Here is a 26,388-nt window from a genome sequence, read left to right as displayed (position 1 = left end):
AGATTTTTTTTTTTTAATTTTTTTTAGTGTTTGTTTATTTTTGAGAAAGAGAGGGAGACAGAGTGCAAGTGGGGGGAGGGGCAGAGAGAGAGAGGGAGACACAGAATCTGAAGCAGGCTCCAAGCTCTGAGCTGTCAGCACAGAGCCAGATGTGGGGCTCGACACATGAACTGCGAGATCATGACCTGAGCCAAAGTCGGACGCTCAACCAACTGGGCCACCCAGGCACCCCCTAGATTTTTAACTGTATGTAGCCTTCCTATATTTGCTAACTAACCAGTAATCCTCTGCTCTAATTCCTTGAACTACACCTGTGTTTGCCACTTTTTATGTGCTTGTTTAAAACTGCTTTGAAGTTATTTCCTATTTGCTGCTGTAGTGTGTTATCAGAAATTTAGTGGCTGAAAACAACCCAAATTTATTCTCTTGAGTTGTGGAGGTAATGATCGTACTGGGCCCTAATCAGCCTGTCATTCAGGCTGCATTCCTAGAGAGGCTCTAGGGGAGAATCTGTGTCCTCCTGTTACCCAGCCTCTCCTTCCCTGGAAAGCACTTCTGTGATTACATTGGTTCCACACAATAATCTGGGGTAATTCCTCCTCTCAACTCCTGGAGCCACAGAGTCCCTTTGGTCCTTTAGGATAACGTACTCACATGTCCTGGCTTTGAGATATGGATATCTTTGGGGGTGGGGGACATTATTCTATCTCCCACATATTTGTTTCTCCTTTTGTTAATCTCTGTTTTGAAATTTAACTCCTTATGCAAGATTCTTCCCGAAAGCCACTTTCTAAAAGGAAGTATTTAATAATTCCCCTCAGTCTTCTGTCTCTGCTCCTGTTAATGTTGACTTTCTGAGATAATTTTCCTTTTTTGTGCATCCAGATTATTTGTGTTCATTTATGTCTGTCCCACTTAATTGCCATTTCATTGAAGGCAGGGACTGTAGTTCATATCTTGAACTCCTAAATTTCCCCAAGTTTTTGCCTTTGAGTTATTGTGTGTTAAAGTAATATTTATTAAATTTCACTTAGCAAACAATTATTGTTTGAAAGAAATGGAGCTTAATATTTTTAGAGATTTGTTGGTAGGGTGAGAATGTGTTTCAATTTACATATTTAAAATCATGATGTCCTATTGACAGTTTTTTGAATTAATTTGTAAGATAGCATCTGGCAGACAAATGGGAACGATCTTCTAATTTTCTAAAAGTTGATTGATGCAGAGCAGTTGGGGGCGGGGTGCGAGGATCTGCGTGTCAGGAACATGAGCCATAGATGTTTCTTTGTATGCACGTTGAGTGTGTCTGATGGGATATACCCAGGAACTGGTGGTTAGAGTTAAATAGGCAGAATATCCTCCCCTTTTTTTTTTTTTTTTGATAGTGGAATCTAGAAAAGGCCTTTTGTTAAAAACTACTTAAAATGAGAACCAAAACTTCATAATAATTAGTCGGGGGGTGGAGGGAGAGTTTTGAGTGGGAAATTATCTTGAAAAATGATAAAATTATCAGAATGTATCTTATAACTAATAATTTCTTAATAATAAAGAACTAATGAAGTATAGTATGCCCCAAATACATAAGTATATAATTATTCATATAGCAGGGACAGTGTGCTTTCAAATGGGTATAATGTGACCTGATTTTCCAGGATGATCTTCTGAGAAGTTGGTAGTAAAACATCTTTTGTAACATCCTACTGTTTTTTTGTTTTAAATAGGCCCAGAACCTCTTGGAAAGACTGGCATTATTTGGCAGTCTATTGGACATTCCTAAAGGAGTGGGCTTGGCACTCATTGAATCTGGCCAGTATCAGAAAATACTTACTGGTTGAAAATAGATTATAGGTGTAATTGATGGGAGTACAAGAAAGTTTCTATAATAAAATTTTATATTTCAAAAACCTAAATCCTTGGATTTTCTTAGCACACTATTCACTTAATTCCTAAACATTACACGTTGAGACCACAGCTCTGGCAGGCAGACTGCAGGCCCTTCTGTCTCCAACTTAGGATCTCAGATGTCTGTAAGGTGAGACTGACGGATACTCATTGCCTATGAAATAATGGAAGGTGCAGGCAGCCAGACCTAATTACTTCCTCCTTTGTGTTGTCAAAACATTTTTTTATAAAAATGTTTATTTACCTACTTATTTATTTACTTATGTAACCTCCACATCCATTGTGGGGCTTGAACTCACAACCTTGAGGTTAAGAGTCACAGCTCTTCTGACTGAGGCAGCCAGGTCTCAGGTTTTGTAGCTTTGATATAGCTGTCTTTTCTGCTTTTTTTGTTTTTGTTTTTTCTAGAAGGTGAACTTTTTGAGAACAGGAGCCAGATCTTTAAAAATTTTTGTTTCCTCACTGCCTACCATTGGTACTTAATAAGTGCTTTTGCAAGTGAATTAACTCCTTCCTGGGGCTTATTTTTTAGCACATTACCCCAAACCAGTGGTCATATGTGAATATGTTAAAAAGAAGTGTTTTCCTGGGGCGCCAGGGTGGCTCAGTTGGTTAAGCCTCCGACTTTGGCTCAGGTCATGATCTCACAGCTTGTGAGTTCAAGCCCCGCATCGGGCTCTGTGCTGACAGCTCAGAGCCTGGAGCCTGCTTCACATTCTGTGTCTCCCTCTCTCTGTGCCCCTAACCCACTTGCATTCTATCTCTGTCTCTCTCAAAAATAAACAAACATTAAAAAAAAAATTAAAAAAAAAAGTGTTTTCCTTTATGTGTGCAATTCTGTGCATCTCTAGGTCAAGCAGAGCCTGCTACTTAGGTGAGTCATTTATTCTTTTGTAGCATATTTTCATCTTATTTTAGTGATGCAGAAGAAAATTTTAAAACTTTATAAATGTGGATATGATGCACATTACTGACTAGATTGATTTATTAAAAACTGATGGGAGTTATTTTTCGGTAACCCCTCTTCTCAATAATTGAAATGTAAGCATGTGGTGCTTCACTGAATTTATTTTGATATTTTTACTTTTCTCTGGATTAGACTGAATCCAGGCAGACATTCCCTCTAGTTTGCTTTTTTAAATGTTATGTTCAATCTTGATATATTTTAATCGAATTATTTCTCTTGTGTTAAATGAAGAGACCGAGAGATGCTTTCGAGATCTGTCCTAGATAATATTTCTTTGGTATGAGTCAACATGGGTTTAGCCAAGTTTAGGGTAGATGACTAAGAATCTTGTAATAAACTGATCTTCATGATCTGAATTGTGGGGTAATATCTACCATCTGACTAGGGATTCTTATCCTGGGATTCTTGTGTTTCTTCTCAGAGTCCATGACTTTCTGAAAAATTGTGCTAGGTTTATGTGAGTGTATGTATGCATGTTTTTCCTGGGGGTGTGCTTATAGCTATTTGAATCTTAATTGAGCTTACGGATTCTTTAAAAAAATTTTTTTTTAAATGTTTATTTATTTTTGAGACAGAGACAGAGCATGAACAGGGGAGGGTCAGAGAGAGAGAGGGAGACACAGAATCTGAAACAGGTTCCAGGCTCTGAGCTGTCAGCACAGAGTCTGATGCGGGGCTCGAACTCGTGACTGCGAGATCATGACCTGAGCCGAAGTCGGTCTCCCAACCGACTGAGCCACCCAGGCGCCCTGAGCTTATGGATTCTAAAGTTAAGAACTTCTCACGTAACACATAATGCCAATACTGCAATTATTTAACTCTTCTGGCATAGTGTTTGTAGAATTGCACAAATATTAGACACTTGAAATTGATGTTCCATTGGTTGGCTTGGATCCTCTGAAAGGTTGCATAAAATGATGGTTCATCTTCCCAACTTGCCTCCTCCTGCCTGTCCTTAATTCATGTAACATAAGTCCCTGTGATCCTCAGTCTGTGGTACCCATTTCTAGGCCTTGGTAACAACAGCACATAGTTCCTGTGGCGGTGCTGAGCCCTACGTAGACCCAGGATATACTATCCCCCATTAGCCGTGTCTGCATTAATTTTTGTTCCTTTTTGATGCATGGGTGTCATTTTTCATGTTTATCTTTTCTAATGCAGTGAGTCTTTGGTTAGCATTCCAGCCTTGTTGGAGTGGGTGGTGTGATAAACCGGCATGTTAGGATTAGGTACTGAGGGAGGCTGTGAGTGTGAAAGTGGGAGAGGGTAAACGGTGGAGGGGGTGCTTCGCATTGGTAACCTCTGCTCTTGACTTTCAGTGGTCCGTTTCCTTTCCTCCTGGCTTTGATGTTCTGGAGGATCAGTGGAGCTAGGTTACGGTCCTGTGTCAATGAAGGCATATACAAGGAGACACGAATTCTCTTGAAGTCATCCTGGATTCGACTGTTCCAGTAACTGGTTTCCTTCCTTGTCACTGAAGTGTTACTCTTTATACTTGAACTGAAAACGATTTAGGAACGCTTTCTAAAATGACTGTACTAAAATACGAGAAAGCTTTAAAGCTTTAAACGTGCCAGGGCTTGCATCCCGTCCTTGGGTGAATGCTGCATGTCACATGGCTGCTGCCCTCTTCTCTTGGTTGTAGGTCGCCCCTAACGATGAAGCTGTGGTGACCTTGCTGTGTGAATGGGCGGTGAGCTGCAAACGGTCAGGCAAGCACAGGGCCATGGCTGTGGCAAAACTCTTGGAGAAGAGGCAGGCGGAAATCGAAGCAGAGGTAGGTTCGCTTTTGTTTCTGTTGTCAGATGCCATCATTTAAAAATAACTGTTCTGGGGAGGATTCTTTTTTTGTTTTGTTTTTTTAATACTCCTTATGTTTGGTTTTTTTTTTTTTTTTCCCCCTCTTCAAGGAAAAAGGGAGAATGTTTGTACTTTTACCTAAAGACTACATACAAGATCCCTCTAAGTTGATGAAACCAATAAGTTGTATTCTGGACTAGTTTAAAACTGTACCTTTTTTTTTTTTTTTGCCTTTTTTTTTTTTTTTTAATATCAATTTTAAAGTGAGTGAGCAGAGGAGAGGAGCTGAGGGGAAGAGAGAGAGTGAGAATCAGTGTGGAGCCCAATGCAGAGCTCAATCCCACGACCCTGGGATCATGACCTGAGCTGAAATCAAGTCAGGTGCTCAACTGGCTGAGCCACCTAAGTGCCCCTAAAATTGTATCTTTTATTTATTTATTTTAGTGTTTATTTATTTGAGGGGGGGGGGTGGGGTAGACAGAGAGTCCCAAGCTGGCTCTGCACTATCAGTGCAGAGCCCAATGTCGGGCTTGATCCCACGAATTGTGAGATGATGACCTGAGCTGAAATTGGGTCAGATGCTTAACTGACTGATCCACCCTGAAATTGTATCTTTTAAAATAAAACTTTAACATCTGATTTAGAACAAAGACATCTCCCTTGATGAGGTTAGGATACACATACACATATATACATTTATATGTATACACACACACAAATATATATAATATACACCAACTTTTGTGAATTTTTTTTTTAAATATATTTTTCAGAGAGAGGGAGACAGAGTGCAAGTAGGGTAGGGACAGAGAGAGAGGGAGAGACAGAATCTGAAGCAGGCTCCAGGCTCCGAGCTGTCAGCGCAGAGCCTGATATGGGGCTCGAACTCACGAATAGTGAGATTATAACCTGAGCCGAAGTTGATGCTTAACTGACTGAGCCATCAGGTGTCCCAACTTTTGTGAATTTTAAAGCCATGTAATATTTTGGTCGATCTGGAAACCTTTCTTTGGGGCAGTTCTGATTTTCAGATTACAGATACCAATTTGTGTTAGTTTTGAGATTATATTCTGGTCCCAGAGAGAGCAATTAAAGCCTCGGAAGTAGATTATAAAGGGGGAAAAAAAACCAAAGCTAACTTGACAAACATTAGCTTGTGCTGAAGGGGAAAAAATTTAAGCGAGTCTTCTTATCTGCCAGTGAGATCTGGAGGGACAGCCAGGAGAAGCCGTGCACGTGGTCTGAGTGGCCCCCCACCCCCACCCCCGCTGAATCGGTGTCTCCTCTGGGCTCCTTGGCTCGTCCTCCGCCTTGTTCTTCACAGCAGCCAGAGCAGTCTTTGCAGCCTGGAAGCAGATCATGTTGTTCCCTTACTCAGACTCCTGATGGCTCCTTACCGCGTCCACAGAGCCCTGCACGGGCCTCCCCTGCCTGCGTTTCCCACCTCATTTCGTGCATTTCTCCCCTGGGTCACAGCTGCAGCCACCTTGGCTGTCCTGTGGCTCCAGCACACCAAACCAGCTTCTGCTTTGGGGACTTTGTCCCACTGCTCCTCCTGGGTGGCACCCTCTGCTCCCCGAGTTCTACATGGCCAGTTCCTTTCTGCCCTTCCTCTTGCAGGAAGTGTCTCTTTCTAGCATTCCTGCCTCAACACATGTCATCTCCTCAGGAAGATCCTCTGTCACCCACCCTCAGGCACGCTTTCTCATATCACTCGGTTTCACTCTGTTTCTCATATCACTCTGTTTCATTGGCTTATTGTTTAAAAGCCAGCCTGTCACCTTCTACAATGTAAGCTTGACCATAAGGACCTTGCCCACCCTGTTCACTGTCTTGTCCTTGGCACCCAGAACAGTGTTCAGTGCACAGCAGATGCTCTAAAGGTGTTGTATGAACAGATGAGAACTTAGCTGGCTCTCTCTTACTGATAATAGTGCCATATCCTGTGAAGCTGAAATAGGAAGAATATTTCCATGGTCATTTCTCTCCTCTTGCTGGGAAAGCACTGTTCACTAAATATAAAGGATCACATTGTTCAAGCTGGGGCTTGAAGATACTGGTGTTGAGGTGTGAAACTCATGGCCCATTTTACAACGTGCAGATTAGGGAAGGTGTTTCATTGCTTTTTTCTATGAATAGATGGACTTTTCTACAGTGAATTGCAATGGTTGGACTTGAGTAACTGAGGTTGAATTTCTCAAATTTAGTTTATCCTTCTTCCAACGTGTTCTAGAATGAGCATATACACGTGTGCACACGCACACACAGTTGCTTTCAGAAGAGGCTTCCACAGATTACTTTGTAATTTTAATAGGTGTAAATGTATCCACATCTAAAGAATGTATTCTTTCAGAGATGTTTAAGATAATTGATTGCCAGGGTTGTCTAGGTGGCTCAGTTGGTTAAACATCCGACTTTGGCTCAGGTCATGATCTCATGGTTTGTGAGTTTGGGCCCCTAATTGAGCTCTGTGCTGACAGCTCAGAGCCTGGAGCCTGCTTCAGATTCTGTGTCTCCCTCTCTCTCTGCCCCTCCCCTGGTTGCACTCTGTCTCTTTTGCTCTTTCTCAAAAATAAATAAACATTAAAAAAAAACAAAAAGATAATTGATATCTATTGAACATCACCAGTTTCAGAATTTGGTGAAGAGAGGATGGATTAGAGAAGTAATATCTTAATGAAATAATATATTAAGGAATAGATAATGAAAATGGGAAGGTTGAAGGGATATTGAAAAGAATAGAAAACAGGGTTCTGATTCTTTTTCAATGGTTTCTTTTCTGGTCTTCTAGTAAGTTCTGTCTTGGATGCAGAACTTAGGGAGCTTCCTTAGATAGGTTTCTTGAACTACGGAGATTCCACGGGTTCTAAGAGATCTTAATTGGTGATGTGATGAGTGAAAGAAATGTATCAGAGGAGTCCTCCTAGCTCTGTCATTTGACACCACACTTCCCAACATTCCCCGAAGACAATCGTAAATACACGCTACTAGTGAAAACAAACACAAAAATATTAAACTCAGTATACATGCCCAAATGTTTCTCAGAGGGGGTATATACAGTTAACTATGTGAGCTGTTTAAAAATGACAGCCCCAAATGATTTTAGCAGTTTTGCATAGGGATAACGAGTAGCTTATTGTACTATGCTGTGTATTCAGTAGGTATTTATACCACGTGGTGCAGACTTTGTAATTTACATCAATAATATTTTTCATGGGTGTCCTTTGGAATCATTTCAGTTGATCTGGGGGTAGTTGTCCCTCACTTTCATTTAAAAATTTTTTAATGTTTGTTTATTTTTGAAAGACAGTGTGTGAGTGGGGAAGGAGTAGGGAGAGAGGGAGACACAGAATCTGAAGCAGGCTCCAGGCTCTGTGCTGTCAGCACAGAGACCCATGCGGGCTCAAACCCAGGAACCATGAGGTCATGACCTGAGCTGAAGTCAGACCCTTAACCAGCTGAGCCACCTAGGTGTCCCTAGTCGTCTCTCACTTTCAGAAATTATATTTACCTGTGATGCATAGCCCTCAAATAAAGTACAGAAATCTCAATTAATTCTGCATGTTTTTTCTGAGAATTTAACTGTTAATAGAAAACTGACAAATTCATGATCCATTGTGACTACATTGTCCTCCAAAATTAACTATGTTTGTTTATTTTTAATCTTAGAGATGCGGTGAATCAGAGGTCTTGGATGAGAAGGAGTCCATTTCTTCAGCCTCTCTTGCTGGATCTAGTTTGCCTGTTTTCCAGAATGTGCTACTAAGGTTTTTAGATACACAGGCCCCCTCATTATGTAAGTAAAGTTCTTTGCTTCTAGATCTTAAACAAGAAATTGACCAGTTTTGGGGAATTAATGCTTCTTTTTTTCCCTAGCTTACATCATAATCAAAAGTTCTTGGTGCTGAATATAATGTATATCTTACTGCGCAAAATTTTGTTGCGTGTTTTTAATGGAGACTTCTATGCAGTTTTAAAATCAAGTGAGCTTCAAAGATTTAAAAATTTCTAGAGTTTCAAAAATTTAAAAATGAGTCCCCTCATTGTCTAATTAATATTTGGTGGTCTAGTTTTCCCTTTCTAGATCTTTCTTACCAAACAAGAGGAACTATGGTCTTGTGATGTTTCGCTATCTAATCACTATTGTGATTACGAATTTTCTGTTTTTGCTTAGTTTTCAAAATAATCTGATTTTCTACATTTCTAATAAGAAAATAAAAGTACTTTGTATCCAAATCCTTGATACAAGGAAATAATTTGTACATATGGTTGGCTGCTTGCCTACACTTTATGGGTTCTGTCAACTCCGTTCTTCCTTTTTTTTTTTTTTTTTTTTTTTTTAATTTTTTAAAGTTTATGTATTTATTTTTGAGAGGTGGGGAGGGGCAGAGAGAGGAGGAGAGAGAGAATCCTAAGCCGGCTTCACGCTCTCAGTGCAGAGCTTGATATGTGAGGCTTCATCTCACGAACTTTCAGATCACGACCTGAGTCAAAATCAAGAGTCAGGCGTTTCATCAACTGAGCCACCTAGGTGCCCTATCATCTCCCATTCTTCTATCTTTTATTCTGTTGTTCATGGGGAGTTGAGGGTTTGGGAATTACAAACCCAGTGGGTTTATACAGTAAGTGCACACTTAAAAAATTGTTTATGCATGTTAAGAGGGCTTGATCTTATTCTGAGGCTTTTGTGTGACAAAGTACAGCGGGGAGGGTCTTAGGATGGATAGTGATGAAACAACAAAAATGGCACAAGGAAATGTGGTAGGGGTGGGAAGGACAGGTTTGTGGTGAAGAAGGAGGTAACATAACAAGAAACAATACTAGTTTCCATTCCTCTCAGAAAGTCCTTGGTTTGGGCTGAATGATACTTTGGGCTGAGGTTCTTTAAGTTAGTTGGTGGCTGTTGTGGGCTAGAGGGAGAGCAAGAGCCAGAGAGAATACTGGTGGTTGGGAAGTAGGGGGCAACAGTGAAACATGGAAAAGGAAGCAGAAAAATGCAGGGACGGAAGAGATCCTGGAGAGTAGAAAATAGATCGCCGGGAATGGATGTTAGCTTCTCTAACTTATCTTGTATCCTGGGGGAGAAAGATACACATTTGCCCTTCGTGCCCCTTATCCTGTCCTCACTCCTGTTGGTTCTTTGGGAAGACCTTTCTCCTGTGCCTTTGCTTGTTCTAGATCTGGTTTCCTGCTGTCAGAGAAAGCTGTGCTTCTCTTCTGTCGTTTGTCATTGACTTTGGTGGTGGACAGCAGCAAATGCTTAGGCTTCAGTTTTAGGGAGCGAGCTTCATGTTGCCTAGATTTTGTTTGTCTTTGTTGGTGTTTGTGAGTGCGATGGCACCACAGACTGAGTGCTGAAGGATTGTTCTTAACCTTTTTTAGTCTCTGTCGAGGGTACAAAGTTGTAGAATGCAACTGCAATATTAAGTTATCACGTGAGTTAAATAGACTGGCTATGAATTGAGCAAGACTGCAGAGCTCCATCTTTATGCCCTTCTTTTTTATTCCATCTTCCCTTTTTTTTTTTTTCCAGTAGATCCCACTCACTATTATTTTCAGGTACCTTTTCAGTTGTTACGTTGTGAAGTTTTTGAAAAAGTGTGCACACACGTCATGAATATATCGACACCCTCAAGCTATAAAAATAGTCATGAGTTGTTTCAGTAGTAAAACCAGAGGAAAGCAGTTTAGCTCTGCTTCCCTCCCGCCCACCCCATGTGTACCTGAAATTTTGTGTTTGTATTAATTGAATGGTTATTCATTTGCCAAGGACCACTATCTTTAAATTTGAACTTGAGCTTAGCACATCGGATATTGTTTTTTAATTACAGGGGGACAATCAAAACCCCCGTGCCAGTTTTGCACAACTGCTTCTGTCTCATAGTAAATTTTCCAATAAATGTTTCACTGTGTTAAAAAAAAAATGTATGAAAATATTGTTAAGCCTTCCTGTTTGGTGGGTTTTTTTGTTTGTTTTTTTTTTTTGTTTTTTTTTTTTCCCTGCCAGGTCAGGGAGACAATTCTTGATTTGTTTCTTTATAGCGGATCCAAACAGTGAATGTGAAAAAGTAGAATTTGTGAATTTGGTGCTGCTCTTCTGTGAGTTCATCCGACACGATGTCTTCTCCCATGATGCGTACATGTGTACCCTCATATCTCGGGGAGACTTGTCAGTCAGCGCCTCGACTCGGCCGCGATCGCCAGCAGGAGAAAATGTAGATGAGCACTATCCAAAGGACCATGACATGAAAATGGAGGTACGCCCCTGGGAGTGGTGCCCCAAACCCGAAAACCACACTCAGCTGGGCAACTAGTTTCACAAGGATTGTTTGGTGGTGGAAGGGTGATTACATTTTACTTGTATTCTCCCATTACAGAATTTGTTTATCCCTACCCCAAACTTGTGGAGAAAAAAAACAAAACAAAAAACAACATTGGATTATAATTGATACATTCCAGAAGTTTCTTTTGGATACTCTAAAACTATTAATGAAAAGGTTTGACAGTCCGTAACATTTTTTTACTGGACAGGAATTAAATACTTCCAATTTTATGTGTTTCTAAATTCCAGTTTCCTTGAATGTTGTGACTTAAAATCAGATTTGTTTTGGTCCCATTAGAAGGAGCATCTTTAACCCCAATTCATTCATTGTTTCTGTCTTTGATACAAAATGGGAATTCTGTTTTGATCATAACACATATTTTCATTTAAATTAACAACTTTATCTCTCAAATGTTGCGGAATTTTTTTTTTCAACAAATTATAATACTGTGAGTATGACTTTTATCATTTTCTGCCGGTTTCTGGTGTTTTGGACATCATTCCAGATACTTAAAGAAGTTTTCAAGGCAGAAAACATGAAGGTGGTGATGAGAAAGAGTAGAAAATGGTGAGAGATTGTGACAGCTCCTTAAAATCAAGCTTCAAATTGGTTCTGTGGGAGTTTAAGCATAATGAAAATATTATGGTATTTTTAAAACTGTGGTTATCCTTGTAAAGACCTGATGTTAGAATTGCATGTGTGAATTCATAGTTTGTGCTCTTAAGATTTGGTGATCAAATGGTGCAGGAATTAAAAAAAAAAAAATCATTTCCTTAATGTAAACACCATTGTTTCCGAATTTGACCACAGTAGAAGTTTAAAGGCTAAAAACTAAAGTTACCGTACCTGTTGATGCTTCATCTATGTTTCTGCTTTTTCTTTTCTATTCTTGGATGTCCAGGTATCTTGTATCTTGGGTATACTCTTAGATTTTTCTAAGTACAGTTGGTGAGCATGTGACTGGAAATAGCCCAAAGGAGGGACGTTATGGCCAATTTGATTTTTAATTAGGAAGTTTGTGTGCTTTTTCCTTCAAGTATCATGGAAGTTAAATCTTTTTTTTTATCATGAGGATAAAGAATGTGACTTTGTAAAAACAGTGAATGTCTTAAAAACTTCCTTCTCTTTTTTGGGAAAAGTAGATACTAGGGAGAGAAAAGACATAGGATGGTTAAAAAATCATTGTCATATTTTAGCTAGTTTGTAATGAACTACAAAATTTACAGTGCAACTTTCTTTCTCTGGCAATTATCAGGAACAGACTATTATGGCGCATATGGGCATTGACTCAGGAACTACTAATATTTTTGATGAAGTAGACAAGAATGACTTTAAAACTGACTTTGGTTCGGAGTTTCCAGTAGGTTCAACCTTCAAATTCTTATTGACTATTAACCCCTCCTCCCCGCCTGCACCCCAGCTTGTCTCCATCCTTCTGTTCCTTGACCCATGTCCTGGAATGACCTGTGTACCTGGGATGTAAATGTGCTCATTCCATACTCCTTTCTAGTGTACAGTTACTCATCTTGTGATTGTCTCATTTCAGCTCATTCATAGTTTGGGTGCATCGCCTCCTTTGTGAATTATAACATTCTGTCCTCCTGGCTGTCTTTTCTCTTTTGTTCATTTTGAGACCATTGTCTCTGAGGAATACATGAAGATAGTAGTTTCATCGTGACAGTCCTTGTTGACTTGCTATGTATGTGTTCAGTTTCTAAATAATAGCTTTCCTGGCTCTGGACTTGTTACACTTCTTCAACCATATCTCAGTATGGTTATAGTATTTTCTTCCTCATGGATCCAAATGAGGTCCTTTATAAAAAATCATACTGTTTGGGGTATATACTAAAAGCTTTATTATTCATTAGTTTATTTTTTAAACTTATTTATTTTGAGAGAGAGTGTGTGCACACAAGTGAGAGACTGAGGGAGGAGCAGAGAGAGAAGGTGAGAGAGAGAGAATCCCAAGCAGGCTCAGCTCTGAGCCAAGTCTGATGTGGGACTTGAACTCACCAACTGTGGGATCATGACCTGAGGTGAAATCAAGATTCAGACACTTAACCATAACCAACTGAGCCACCGAGGCGCCCCACTGTTATTCATTAGTGTTGTTAATTATTTCTTTGTGTATGTTTTTGTGGGAGATTCAGCCTTATGAGGAAACATTTAACCTTGAAGTCCAATGTTAACTCTGGCCCTCTGGAGAGTGCAGCTCTGAACAGTTCTTACGTGTGTGTGGTTGGCACTTTCTTATCTGCAAAATGGGGCATGATGTTGATGGTATCCTTTGGATCTGAACACGAGTTTTGTGGAAATTAACAAAATTTATTTATATATTTTCTTAGTGTTTAAATAAGGAAAAGATAGTGTATGAATGTCGTGTGTGTGAAGTTCTGGCATGTAGCGCTGTGTTGTGTTGCCCTCTTTCATTTACAATCTCCAACATTTGTTTTACATGACTTAGATTTTTTCTCCCATGCCTGGAGAATCCTGTGAGAATGCCAACCCTTCCTTGGGCAGAAGAATGTCGGTTAATGGTGAGAAGTTGCTTAAGAGAGAAAAACCCAGGGAGTTGATTTTTCCATCTAATTATGACCTTCTGCGGCACCTGCAGTATGCAACACATTTCCCCATACCTCTGGTAAGTCATTGCTTCCATCAGTTGGCACCCTGATTGTTCCATTATGGGATCATTAGCCATTGATTATTCCATTGTGTGCCTCCATAACACATATGAAAGGAGGTGAGTTTTTGCATTTACTGCTTCTTTTGTTATAATTACAATTGTATAGCACACATACGGATGTAGTTTAAATTTGTGATGTGATACTACTGGCAGGCTAGATTTAATGGAATTTTCTAGGTTACTATCCTTTGATCAAGAGCATTTGAGTCACTGTAAATGATGTCTAAATGTGTTTTCCTATTTTTTGAAACTTCATTTACTAGTAGCTCTTATGTGCGTTGTATTGTGCTAGGTACTTGTGGTATTATACAGATGAATGAGAATTGGCATAGGAAAGATGAATAAGATAGGAGGGAGACACATATAAAATGATCAACACTAAAATGAGTGCAGTGATTGAGTGAAACCACATGTGCCCTCTGGAAGATACACCATTTGACATTCTTGGGTCTCTTCCACTATCAGAGAATAAGTATTAAAGGGGAGAGAGAACATCTGATTGAGAAATGGGTTAAGGCTTCATAGAAGAGGTTGTATATGACATGGTCTTGGGTTTTGATCTGTTGAATTTAAGAATTGATAGCATATGAGAAATACTTAGGAAATTTAGTGTTGGACTCAGAACTTGTGATTTGCATTTTGCTGAAGGGGAACAACATCGGTTTCTTGATATTCATAAAAATTGGGCCCAAATCTAAATGTGTTTATATTCTTAAATTACTGTTTTTTCTCCTGGAATTTTAAGTGAAATGTTAATGAGTCATTCTTTCATTGAGCACTAATAATATAATAATTATTATTATTTTAACAAGTGTAATTTTGAGGAATGTATACTGTTATCTTCTGGATACCTTTGAGGAATTTTGATCTGCAAACTAAACTTTTTTTTTTTTTAAGTTTATTTTGAGAGAGAGAGAGAGACACCACATGTGTAAGTCGGGGAGCGGCAGAGAGAAAGAGAGAGAATCCCAAGCAGGCTCTGCATTGTCAGCACAGAGCCTGATGCAAAGCTTGAGCTCAGAAATTTCGAGATCATGACCTGAACCAAAGTTGGATGCTTAACCAACTGAGCCACCCAGGCACCCCTAAATAGTTTAATTTTTAATTTTTGTTGTTATTTTGGAACTTTCAAAATCACTACACCTATATATATTTTTATTACAATTTTTCTGTCCAGAGCTATGTCAAAAGTTGCCACAATTCTTTCTTGCACATCACTGGCTGAATACATTTTTTAGCTGTTACCTGTATACATCACTCATTTTCAACATAATGGAATAATCTCACTGTTCATTTAGAACAATAGAAGGGGTGGCCTGATAGTTTAGAGATGTGTCCTAAAGAGTTTATGGATGAACTATTACAGTGCCTGGAATTTGCTTTAAAAATAGTTGGGAGTCAAGAGTGGGGTTAGGCAGTATATGGAAGTCTGGAGTTTGGTTAACCGTTAATGCACCAATGTTAATTTCCTACTTTTGGCAAACGTGTCATGGTTACATGAGGCATTAACGTTAGGGCGAACTGCATGAAAGGTATATGGGAACTTTCTGTACCATCTGTGTACCTTTTCTATAAATCTTAAAGTATTCCAAACTAAAAAGTTAATTTAAATATAAGGGCGAGGGGTAATAGAGCACATATGACAAAATGATGAAAATGGCTGAAACTAGTTGAAGATTCTGTGTTTCTCTCTTGGGTAAGTGGAGCTTTGCTGGCTTTCCTCTTCCTTGCATCTGGGCGTGCAGGACACTACCCAAACATGGACATCTTTATTCTGTTGTTCATGTAATCCTTGGCTGCACAGTCATTCCCACCATGTAACATTCTAAAGACTGTCCACTTCCTTAGAGGAAGAAGCATGAATGATTTCCAGTGATAAAGTCTCTCATGATGGATTATGATAGAATTCAACCGTAATGCATTCATACAAGAACTGCTAGAAAATTGATATCATTGGATACAGTTTATTAATAGCTTTCCATCACCAGTTGCCCTAGACTTCTCTTTACTGTGTCATTTAGAATAAAATATTAGTAAGGGGAAAATGAACATATATTCTAATATGAGATTGACATTAGGAATGCTGTACAGAGTCTGGTTCTCTTTCTTAATAAAAGTATATTGCCATTTTTTTTTTCAACGTTTATTTATTTTTGGGACAGAGAGAGACAGAGCATGAACAGGGGAGGGGCAGAGAGAGAGGGAGACACAGAATCGGAAACAGGCTCCAGGCTCTGAGCCATCAGCCCAGAGCCTGACTTGGGGCTCGAACTCACGGACCGCGAGATCGTGACCTGGCTGAAGTTGGACGCTTAACCGACTGCGCCACCCAGGCGCCCCTCTCTTTCTTAAAAAAAAGGGAAAGTTTGACTAACCTATTATGCATGTGAGGAAAATATGAGAATGTGCTGGGGGAAAAAAAAATTGTGTGCTTCCTCCCTCCAGCCCCTGATCTTGAAGATGTGGCCCTAGTGAGTGAAGACCAAGGAAAGAAGACTACTAGGGCCTTGACTAAAAGATTCAGGAAAAGAATCTAGTAGTTGTATGTGGGACTATATGAATGATGTCTTGATCTGCCTGTCAGTAACAACATGTTGTTAGACTATTGACAAGGACAAGTTTTAGTGTATCACCATTCTACCAGCCTGTAACATAATTGTGTCCTTTACACCTTGTGTCAGATAGGTGATGCAGTGCGGGGTTCTGTCATTACCACTAGCTAACTAGAATTTGTCCAGCACTTACCATGTTAGAAGGGTAACAGACATTTTCTTTTGTGCATTTTCTCACTTATTATTCTCTTCAAAATCCGGGAATATTGAAATTGTACACAGGAATTGTCTTGGGTTCAAGCTTCAGAAAATAATTCCTCTCAATGCGGTACTAAAAATAGCCCCGGAATGAAACCTGTTTTGTTAGCTTCCAGGAACACCATTTCTTTCTTTCTTTTTTTGTTTTTGTTTTTAACATAAATGGGAAAGTTTATTAAAGCGAAAGTACCCTTTTGAGATGTGAGAGTGGGCGAGCTCTCTGTCTCTCGAGAGTGCTGCCAGGAACACCATTTATTAATCACCGCAGCTAGTACAAATGTATTACCAATTGTTGTAATTGTTGTAAAAGTTGGGCTTTTGCTCTTGAAATGAGAAAAAAACCCCCACATAGTCTCAAGTCTGGTTATCTAAACTTTTCAATCTTCTTTTTCCTAAATCTTTTATTTGATACCATCTATTGAATTCTTTCTGCATTACTTGCAGTCTAGAGAATTTGATCTAAGGATTGTGACCCTGAGAGCTAGAGTCACCCATTCTTTAAACTGTTGGCCCCACGTGGGGTCAGTCTCAGACATGGCACCAGTCAGCCCAGCACGTGTTGTGTTCATAAGAAGGCCTTGCTATGTGGATCTGTCATGTCTCTCTTAAGGCCATTTGACTAGTGCTGTTTTTCCGTACCTTTGATGTGAGTTTCTAGTTCCAAAACAGTAGTTTCAGCAGTTAGTATAGTTTAACACCGTGCTTGGAAATGTTATAGGGTAATATTTCATGTTACTACAAAATGAAAATAAGAAGTCACTGAAGTTGTCATCGCTAACATTAGAAAATCTTTATAATCTATGAGAATATGAGTATATATAGTACATCGAAAACTCTCCATGTATTTTCAAGCCTTTTTCGAAATAAACAGTTTTAGTTATTGTTTTAGAAAAACCATTAGATCTTAAAAATTGGAGTAGTGAGCTAGATAATGGACTAAAAATAAACAGGACAAGTGGTTTCATGTAAAGATCAGCTGGATTTTATTTAGTATGATCTAAATGGTTTTAAATCGTGTTGCCAAAGGGCTTTCTGGCATCTTACATGGAGATCATTTTGCATATTTCTATCAAGAAGTCAGTTCCCAATATTCAAATGGATACTTCATGAATGATTCTGAGTCTGTGTCATAAAAGTTCTTCAGGTTTCAAGGATAATGCAAGGTGTTGTGTTGGTTCAGCAGTACTTTTTAGGTTTTTTGTTTTGTTTTTGTATGAACGTGGTTTAAGCACCACAAGGGTGCTGCTCGATTTACATTTAGAAACAGTTTCTGAGTAAAGCAGGCCACATATGGTAGCTGTCTTTTACTTAGGCTATCTTTTCTCTTTCCCAGTACTTACTGTCACTGAGACAGGAAGTGATAGCATGAAAAATCCCATATTTTATGCACTGCTCTCACCACTTGATTTTTCTTTTGCAGTCTTGGTTTCCTTATGTGAAGCAAAAGTCTTGGTGACTTTTAGGCGGAATGCTTTTGAGAGATGGTAGTACAGGATAGGATCAAAACACAGGTTCGACACTGCCAGGAGCAGCGTGGCCTCTTTGGCTTTGAAGAGTGAAATCCTGGTTGGGCAGTCAGATATTACTTCTGTCTGGCTGAGGGTGTATGGGATTCGGACAATGTGATACGGAACAAAGCATATGATGTAGCCTGTAGTCACTAAAAGTATGTTGATGAGGGCCCTTTTCACATATAGATAATTTTCATTATCTTTGTTTCTGTAGAGTTGTCGAATTACAAGGCAGTTAGATATTAAAATGATGGCTGAGAAATTTAAAAATATTGCTACACATATGAAATTGGTCAGCAAATGCCAGTTTCTTCCAAACTCCTTTTTGAATTCCATGCATCCCACATTTGGCTTCTCCTCGATGTCTTTGATGGGAATTATCATGTTGGGCACCATTATAAGAAGGACCATTAGCCACACCACGGTCGATATCATTTTGGCAAATCCAGGTTCTTGTATCCGATAAATCTTAGAGCTGTATGTCAACTGAAGACAACGATCAATACTGACAAATGCTAAGAAGATAATCGATAAGTACATATTAATGTAGATGAGGCAGGCTGTCACTTGGCAGTGAAATATCTTCAGCTTCCAGGGTGCCACACCCAAGTCAACAATGATTTTCACTGGTAATGCCAGAGTGAGCAGGAAATCAGCTGTAAGCAAGTTAATTAAGTATATGCTTACACACCTGTGATTTGTGTTGTTCTGTATGAAAGCCCAGGTTGCAAAACCACTTCCGATAATTCCAACAAGAAAAACTAAATAAAAAAAATAGGTGAACGGCTCCAGACCTGTGTAAACTGGGCAGAAGAGAGAACTGTTTGTCATCTTGAGGGAAAGGAAGGATGACTCTTCAAAAAAAAAAAAAAAAAAAAAATCCGAAGAATCTGTTTAAAAAAATGGTAGGGACGTTAGTAATTTTTTTTTTTTAATTTTTTTTTTTTCAACATTTATTTATTTTTGGGACAGAGAGAGACAGAGCATGAACGGGGGAGGGGCAGAGAGAGAGGGAGACACAGAATCTGAAACAGGCTCCAGGCTCTGAGCCATCAGCCCAGAGCATGACGCGGGGCTCGAACTCACGGGCCGCGAGATCGTGACCTGGCTGAAGTCGGACGCTTAACCGACTGCGCCACCCAGGCACCCCAGGGACGTTAGTAATTAAAATTAGCGACTATTTTCTGTTAAAACATCTATATTCACAATGCTAGGTTACAATTTTTCTAGTTCTTATAGGAAATTTTATTGGTGAACTTACTAGATTGTGTGGACTGGTGGGAACGTCTGAGATTATGAGGAAGCCTGGGTTTTCCATGGTGTGATTTCATGATTTTGGAATTCCCATGTATGTTTGCTTCTAGAAGGGATTTTTGTTAAGAAGTTATTTTTATTTTCATAAAGAGACTAATGATTTAAGTTTATTTTCAGAAAGCAAGCGAGCGTGAGTGACTGGGAGCACAAGCAAGGGAGGGGCAGAGAGAGGGATAAAGAGAGAATCCCAAGCAGGCTCTGCATTGTCAGTATGAAGCCCTGTGAGGTGGGGGTGGTGGGCTACAACTCATGAACTGCGAGATCATGACCTGAGCCGAAATACAGAGTCAGTCTCTTAACTGACTGAGCTGCCCCGGCATCCCTTAAGATTTTATTTTTGAGTAACTTCGACACCCAACATGGGGCTCAAACTCACAACCCTGAGATCAAGAGTTGTTCACTTTACCAATCAAGCCGGTCAGGCGCCCCTAGAAGGGATATTTTGACATCACACTTTTGTATTCCGGTAGTTCTTTTGCTACCAGTTGCGTTGGAAGTTAGTTTGCAGAGGAGGTAAGTGAACTGAAATTCTGAGAAACAAAGAAAGGAAATGAAGGTAACATTGTTCGGTTGTGGCTAAGCCTGGAGAGGTTTCACTGAGCTTCCTGGCCTGCTTTTTTCGTAAATTGACAAGAGCTCTTCATGCTGGAGGACTGTAGGCTGAGAGGGGAAGTAATGGGTGACAGAAAATTGTACTGAAATTTAGAGGGAGTTACTTTGAAAGTAGGCCCTTCATTGTGTCATCTACTAGAACATTTTCACAGTCAAAATTGCATTTCATTTTTCTTTTTAGCAGAAAGAGTTGAAGGGTTAGAGTCTGGTCTTGATGCTTATTCCTTCCTTTTCCCTCACTCAGTTTCCTAACGACCTAGACCTTGTGATGTCCACTATGTAGCCACATGGGACTATTGAGCACTTGAAACGTGGCCATTTCAGATTGACATGTGCTGTGAATGCAAAATACACACTGGGTTTTAAAGATGTTTTAGGAGATATTATAAAAAACATTACAAGTAGTAAAATTTCACTATTGTATATAAATAGTACAGTTAATAAAATCTCAATATTTTTATATTCAGCGTATGTTGAAATGGTATTTTTGATGTATTAGGTTAAGTATGTTATTAAAATTAATTTCTCCTGTTTATTTTTGCTTTTGTAATGCAGGTACTAGATCATTCTAAAGTATCTTTCTGGTTTGTGTCCTAGTTCTATTAAACCGTGCTTGTATGGATGTTTCTGTGTCAGTGCTTTTTTTAAAAAATTACTTTTAATGTTTGTTTATTCTTGAGACAGAGACAGAGCATGAGCGGGGGAGAGGCAGAGAGAGAGAGGGAGACACAGAATCAGAAGCAGGCTCCAGGCTCTGAGCTGTCAGCATAGAGCCTGATATGGGGCTCGAACTCATGGACTGCAAGATCATGACCTGAGCAGAAGTCAGATGCTTAACCTATTAAGCCATCCAGGCGCCCGTCTGTCAGTGTTTTTGAGAAATTAGACCATGGATGTATTTTAAAGGCTTCTAGAACAAGAATATATGATCATTGGTTAGAAAATTTTCAAGGAGAAGCTCAGTTATGTTAGCATGAAAACATCTATCATACTTGAGTGTTTTCTTTTTTCTTTCATTGTAGGGTTTGAAAAGTGTAGGACATGTTCTTAGGACCATTGTGATTGACACTGATAATGCTGAAATCATGACGTATTCCCTCCACATTCCTGGAGGGAATTGTTCCTCCTCCTGGAACAATTGGAGGTTGATAAGTGCAAGTTAAACCATTTGGGCTTCGTTTACTCCCTCTGACCTGGTCGAAATTAATGCTCTTAGTGCCATAGGTACATCTCTGTAGTGCTGATTCTGGTGTGCATGCTCCTCATATATAGTAAACACCTGCCTTTTGTTTCAAAGACCAGAAGATTTTGTGTTTTAGCAGAAAAAAAAAAACGATACACAACTTCTTAAAAATAGCAAATAATAAGTACAGTGGCTAAAAAGTCCGAATAAGCCCATTCTCTGAAACCTCCATTTAAAAGTAAAACAACAGAGGTGCCGGGGAGGCTCAGTCAGTTGGGCATCCAACTCTTGATTTTGGCTCAGGTCATGATCTTATGGTTTGTGAGATTGAGCCCCACATTGGACTCTGACAGCATGGAGCCTGCTTGGAATTCTCTCCCTCAAAAAAAAAAAAAAGTAAAAAAACAAAAATTTTTGAAGTCTTTCTGATCCTTAATTCTCCTAATTATTTAATGATCCACTGTGTACATCTTGGGATGAAACAGTCTACAAGCAGACTGACAAGGCAGATGTATATGAAACTTTATAAAATGTCATTTAAAAGGGTACATGTCCTTCTTTTCCTACTTGCCATAGGACTTCAGAGTTCATGGATAATTTCATTCTGTACTAAACTCAGTGAAAATAATTAAGTACTTACTTGTGTCTGGTACTGAGCTAAGTATTTTACCTTTCATCATTCCTGTCATGTTGGTGTTATTATCCCTACTTTACATATGAGAATACTGAGGCACAACAAGGTCAAGTAACACCCAGGGTTATATAGCTGTTAAATTATAGACCCAGGATTCTAACTCAGAAGTCTGATCTCAGAAGCTATGTTCAAAACTACTCTAGAACTCTCAATAAGAGTAATGATGATGCTAGTGATGATGATAATGACTATTATTATTGAGCCAGCCTTACTAAGTACTTACTATGTGGCAGGAACTCTATTTTAAGCAATTTTCATATAAAAGAGCAGAAATAAAATATCGTTCTTAACTTTTCCCCTGAATACTAATAAAGGAAATTTAGACTTTAAGTATTTTGATGTTTCTTTTTGCTATACACACACACACACACACACACACACACACACCATATATATACACACACACACTATATTTACATTTATATTTAAAAAACAAACCTACATTCTATCTTTTAAATCTAAACCTCCCTTACTTTCAAAGTTCCTATGACCTAGCTGCTTCAAGCCATCCCTACAGTCTTTATCCCAGTTCTTAAGATTTGTGGGATCGCTACTCTGTGACCTGCTCCTTCTTGCCTTTGTACTTTTAGTTGTGATAAAATTTGGGGGATCATAGGACTTTAAGGATGGAGGGAACCTTTAATGATAGCGTCTAGTCCAAGTCCCAGATCAGTTGAGGACACTGAGTTCTGACACTTGGGTATTGTTCAGGGTTTTCCAGCTTGTGAGAACAGGCTAGAATCTGACCATGTTGCTCATATTCTAGGCTTTCTGCCCTTATCCTTGCTATGTCCAAATCCTTCCTATCTTAAAATGCCTGGAGTAAGTTCTTCATGTCTGCAGTCTCCTACAGGCTTCACTGGCTTCTTAGGACTCTGATATTTCTTTTTTAATTTTATTTTTTTAAATTTACATCCAAATTAGCATATAGTGCAACAACGATTTCAGGAGTGGATTCCTTAATGCCCCTTACCCATTTAACCCATCCCCCTTCCTACAACCCCTCCAGTAACCCTCTGTTTGTTCTCCGTATTTAAGAGTCTCTTCTGTTTTGTCCCCATCCCTGTTTTTATATTATTTTTGTTTCCCCTCCCTTACGTTCATCTGTTTTGTCTCTTAAAGTCCTCGTATGAGTGAAGTCATATGATATTTGTCTTTCTCTGACTAATTTTGCTTAGCATAATACCCTCCAGTTCCATCCACGTACTTGGAAATGGCAAGGACTCTAATTTTTGATAGTAACCGTTTATTTGAACCTTGGCACTCTGAGCATCGTTTCCTTCTCTGGGTCCAAAGCTAGTGTTGGGATAAATTGATCTTTGTCTCTGTCTCCCACCTTTGCTCATTATTCCTTTACCGGGTGTTAGGATTTTGGCTTATGCTCTTGTATTTCAAATGTTATATAATAACAGTTAACACAGTATTTTTTTTTTTAAAGCGTTCCTGTTGCTAATACGATTTATACAAAAAAGTCTCATTTCATAGATGAATATATTAATATTCTCTGTAACTAGAACTGGCCATCCACCCATACCGCCTATGGGTAATTTATTTAAAAATAATTAGAGTGTAACTATTTATTTGATGATGCTGGAGAATCACGTGCTTTGTACTTGGTTTTCATGAACCTCAGTCTAGATTGCAGTGAAAACCACATGTTGTCATTTAAAAGTTTTGGTACATTGATTAGAGGTCTAATTATACTATAATAACATTCTGTGTTATTTATCACAAATTAGAAAACCAGGCGCTTGATAATTATTTCATAAACCAATTATTTACCCTGTGGAAATTTGAGGTATGCAGAGGTACTACAGCAAAGAAAAGATTTCAAGTGGCTCCTTTGTTTAGATAAAGTGCCCATTGCTTAGAAAATAAAGAAACTCATTACATTTTTAAAAAAATGAATGTCACAATAGAACGTTCTTGAAATTACCTATTATAATGTTTGCGGAGGAAAGTCCTTTTAAGACCCGTTGTACCCTGTTGTAAAGCCTACAACATGGCGTTTGTCCATCATAAAATGTAACGTTGACTTACTGAATAGTTATGTTCACCTGTAGGTAAGTATTCAGTTTTGTATAAATTAAACTTTTTTTTTTTTTTTTTTTGAGAGGGATGGCTGGGGTCATCAGATAGAGGAAAGTTCATAGCGAGAATCTATTTAGAGTTTAATAATGGGTGCCTTCTTACACAGCAGCCTTATTATATGTAGGCATTTCCAACTTACACGTTTTAAGCTTTGAAAATCATAGCTTCCCTTTCTACCAAAAGATACTTGAACATACCGAGTATTTAAAGAGACCTACCTGGGGGGATACTCTCTGAGCCACTGCGGGCTCCTTGCAGGTCTTCACAGAAGCATGAGCTTTTGGCCTGGCCTCAGCAGTAGCAGCTTCATTGCGCGAACGTTGACTGTACTAAAAATTTCCTTTCCTTTTCGTGTGGTTTTAAAGTGTTGCATATTGACGTAGATGAAGCTGTGGTTTGTAAATAGTTTAACTCTATGAAAGTCTCCCAAAGAGGTTCTTGTCAATTTTGTGTATGCTTTCTGAAGCAATTCAGATTTGTGTATTCTGCTAGAGGAAAGATTTTTACTTGTCCATTGTAGTACCTGACAGTTTTTTGTTTTTTTTTCTTAAGCACCCAAGATGTGTTTTCCATCATAATGATATGAAAGAACATCACTTTTTGTGCCTTGAAAGGGGCTATAAGTTAAATATATTAGATCTTGAAGCCAAATTTCTGATACTCATCAGCCTTTGGAAGTTAATTGTAGTTGGGATTAAAACAATTGTAGTTGGGATTCTGCTGAGACATTTATTAATAAACAACAAAAAGATGTCATATGACATAGTCTGTTAAAGTTCATGTTTTAGTTTTTGGTCATTGTAGAAAAATCTGGAAATAAACAGAAGAAGAAAATTATATGCACAGAGATAATTAATGTTAAAATTTTTGGTATATAAATTGACACAAATTTTGGTACAGATTTAAAAATTCTATGTGTATGTACACCCATCTAATGTGTTATTATATTGTGCATACTGTTGTATGGTTTAATTTTTTCATTCAAGGATATACTGGATCTGTTTTTCTAAGTTAAAAGAGTAGGCCTGCCAGGAGCAGTTGTCAGTTTGGGCCCAACAGCTTAATGCATTGAGACAGGTATTTAGTAATCAGTACATTGTATGTAATGGGACCTTCCTGTGCATTTCCTGTGCATTTAAATTGTTTGGTTAGATGCTTATTCTGCTTGTGGTGAGCACGTGCTCACTGAGTGTCGGAATGGAACTCAGCGTGGTGAGGGACCTAAAAAAAAAAAGTCACTATCTCATCCACATCATCAAGTGGCTTTGCTAGGTTATCTGCTTTGAATAAAGGTAGGTTTTGAGCTCATATGTCAACCTTATTTTCTGGAGCTCTAAGTCTGCTCGTCCAAAGTTGATTTGTAAGTGCAAAGCCATTTCTTCATCAGTTAGGGTCTGATTTTCTAGTGTTGCTTTATTGCTCTGGTAGTTGCTTTGATTTTGTCTCTTTTTCTCCTAATTATTAGTTTTCCAGATTAAAAAAAAAAGAAAAAAGAAAAAGAAACCTCTCCAGAATCCAAAATGAATCCCTTTCGGTATTCACTTTCAAAAAGAAAAGATCTCTCAAGATACTAAATGAGATGTTAAGTTAGAGAATTTGGGGAGAGTTTAAGGGAACTTTTGAAACAAAACAACAAACCACAACAATGTAAGGATGCTTATGATGATAGTGGCTATTTGTCTCACATTTTCTGGTGTTTTTCCAAATTCATGTAGTGCTAATAACGATGATTAATATGAATATCAGTAATAATTATTACCACTGTTATTATCATAATCACTTTGCAAAAGAAAACTTTTTACATATATTCACTTATAAATCAAATGAAAAAATCCTACATCTTAAGAACCAACGTTAACTTTCATCATAACAGTGCTGGGAAATAATCCGTCTTTTATGCTTTGTGTTCAATGTTGTTGGATAGGACTCACTGAAAATACACGTCAGAAAAGGCGCCCTTGCAGAGTCCAGTAAGTGGGCAGTTAGGCTCAGGGTTTATGTTCCCTGGGGTCCGGAGAGGGTGGGATGGAGAGAATTTGGTGACATGGGGCTGGCCACCACCTGAGTGGTGAATGGTACTAACAAGGTGGGAAGCAAAACTGGAATGAACGGTTTTTGGTAGTGAAGCTTTTTTCCTTTTTTTTTTTTTTTTTTTTAATGTTTATTTATTTTTTTGAGACAGAGAGAGACAGAGCATGAACGGGGGAGGGTCAGAGAGAGAGGGAGACACAGAATCTGAAACAGGCTCCAGGCTCTGAGCCATCAGCACAGAGCCCGACGCGGGGCTTGAACTCACGGACCTCGAGATCGTGACCCGAACTGAAGTCGGACGCTCAACTCCCTGAGCCACCCAGGCGCCCCTCTTTTTCCTTTTTTTTAAGGAATGCTTATCTATGTTTACTTTCCTGTCCACTTTGGGGGTAAAGACAGAATTAAGAAGTCTGTTCAACTATTACTAAAAGTCTAAGGCCACAGCTTTTGTGTCTGGATTTCCA

At 38.9% G+C, this 26,388-nt stretch overlaps 2 protein-coding genes across 7 annotated transcripts in view; one reads left to right on the top strand and one right to left on the bottom strand.

Moving 5' to 3' along the window:
• Positions 1-26,388, top strand: part of MED12L (mediator complex subunit 12L) — a 338,137-nt gene that overhangs the window by 91,452 nt on the left and 220,297 nt on the right. For 3 of the 6 annotated variants that reach the window (XM_043595115.1, XM_043595117.1, XM_043595116.1), the window contains 5 exons: positions 4,515-4,646; positions 8,339-8,465; positions 10,712-10,926; positions 12,248-12,352; positions 13,457-13,633. In XM_043595115.1, the coding sequence (XP_043451050.1) occupies positions 4,515-4,646; positions 8,339-8,465; positions 10,712-10,926; positions 12,248-12,352; positions 13,457-13,633 (756 nt within the window). The remainder of the gene's footprint in view (positions 1-4,514; positions 4,647-8,338; positions 8,466-10,711; positions 10,927-12,247; positions 12,353-13,456; positions 13,634-26,388) is intronic. The other 3 variants (XM_043595118.1, XM_043595120.1, XM_043595119.1) reach the window with 1 other exon arrangement.
• On the bottom strand, positions 17,448-18,908 carry GPR171 (G protein-coupled receptor 171). Its single transcript, XM_043595129.1, has one exon. It carries the CDS (start codon positions 18,828-18,830, stop codon positions 17,871-17,873), a length of 960 nt encoding a protein of 319 aa, XP_043451064.1. The 5' UTR covers positions 18,831-18,908; the 3' UTR covers positions 17,448-17,870.

The sequence above is a fragment of the Prionailurus bengalensis genome, chromosome C2, assembly GCF_016509475.1.
Source record: "Prionailurus bengalensis isolate Pbe53 chromosome C2, Fcat_Pben_1.1_paternal_pri, whole genome shotgun sequence".
Classification (NCBI taxonomy): domain Eukaryota; kingdom Metazoa; phylum Chordata; class Mammalia; order Carnivora; family Felidae; genus Prionailurus; species Prionailurus bengalensis.
The sequence above is the reverse complement of the archived record's forward strand: the minus strand, read 5'-3'. Positions and strand labels throughout refer to the sequence as shown.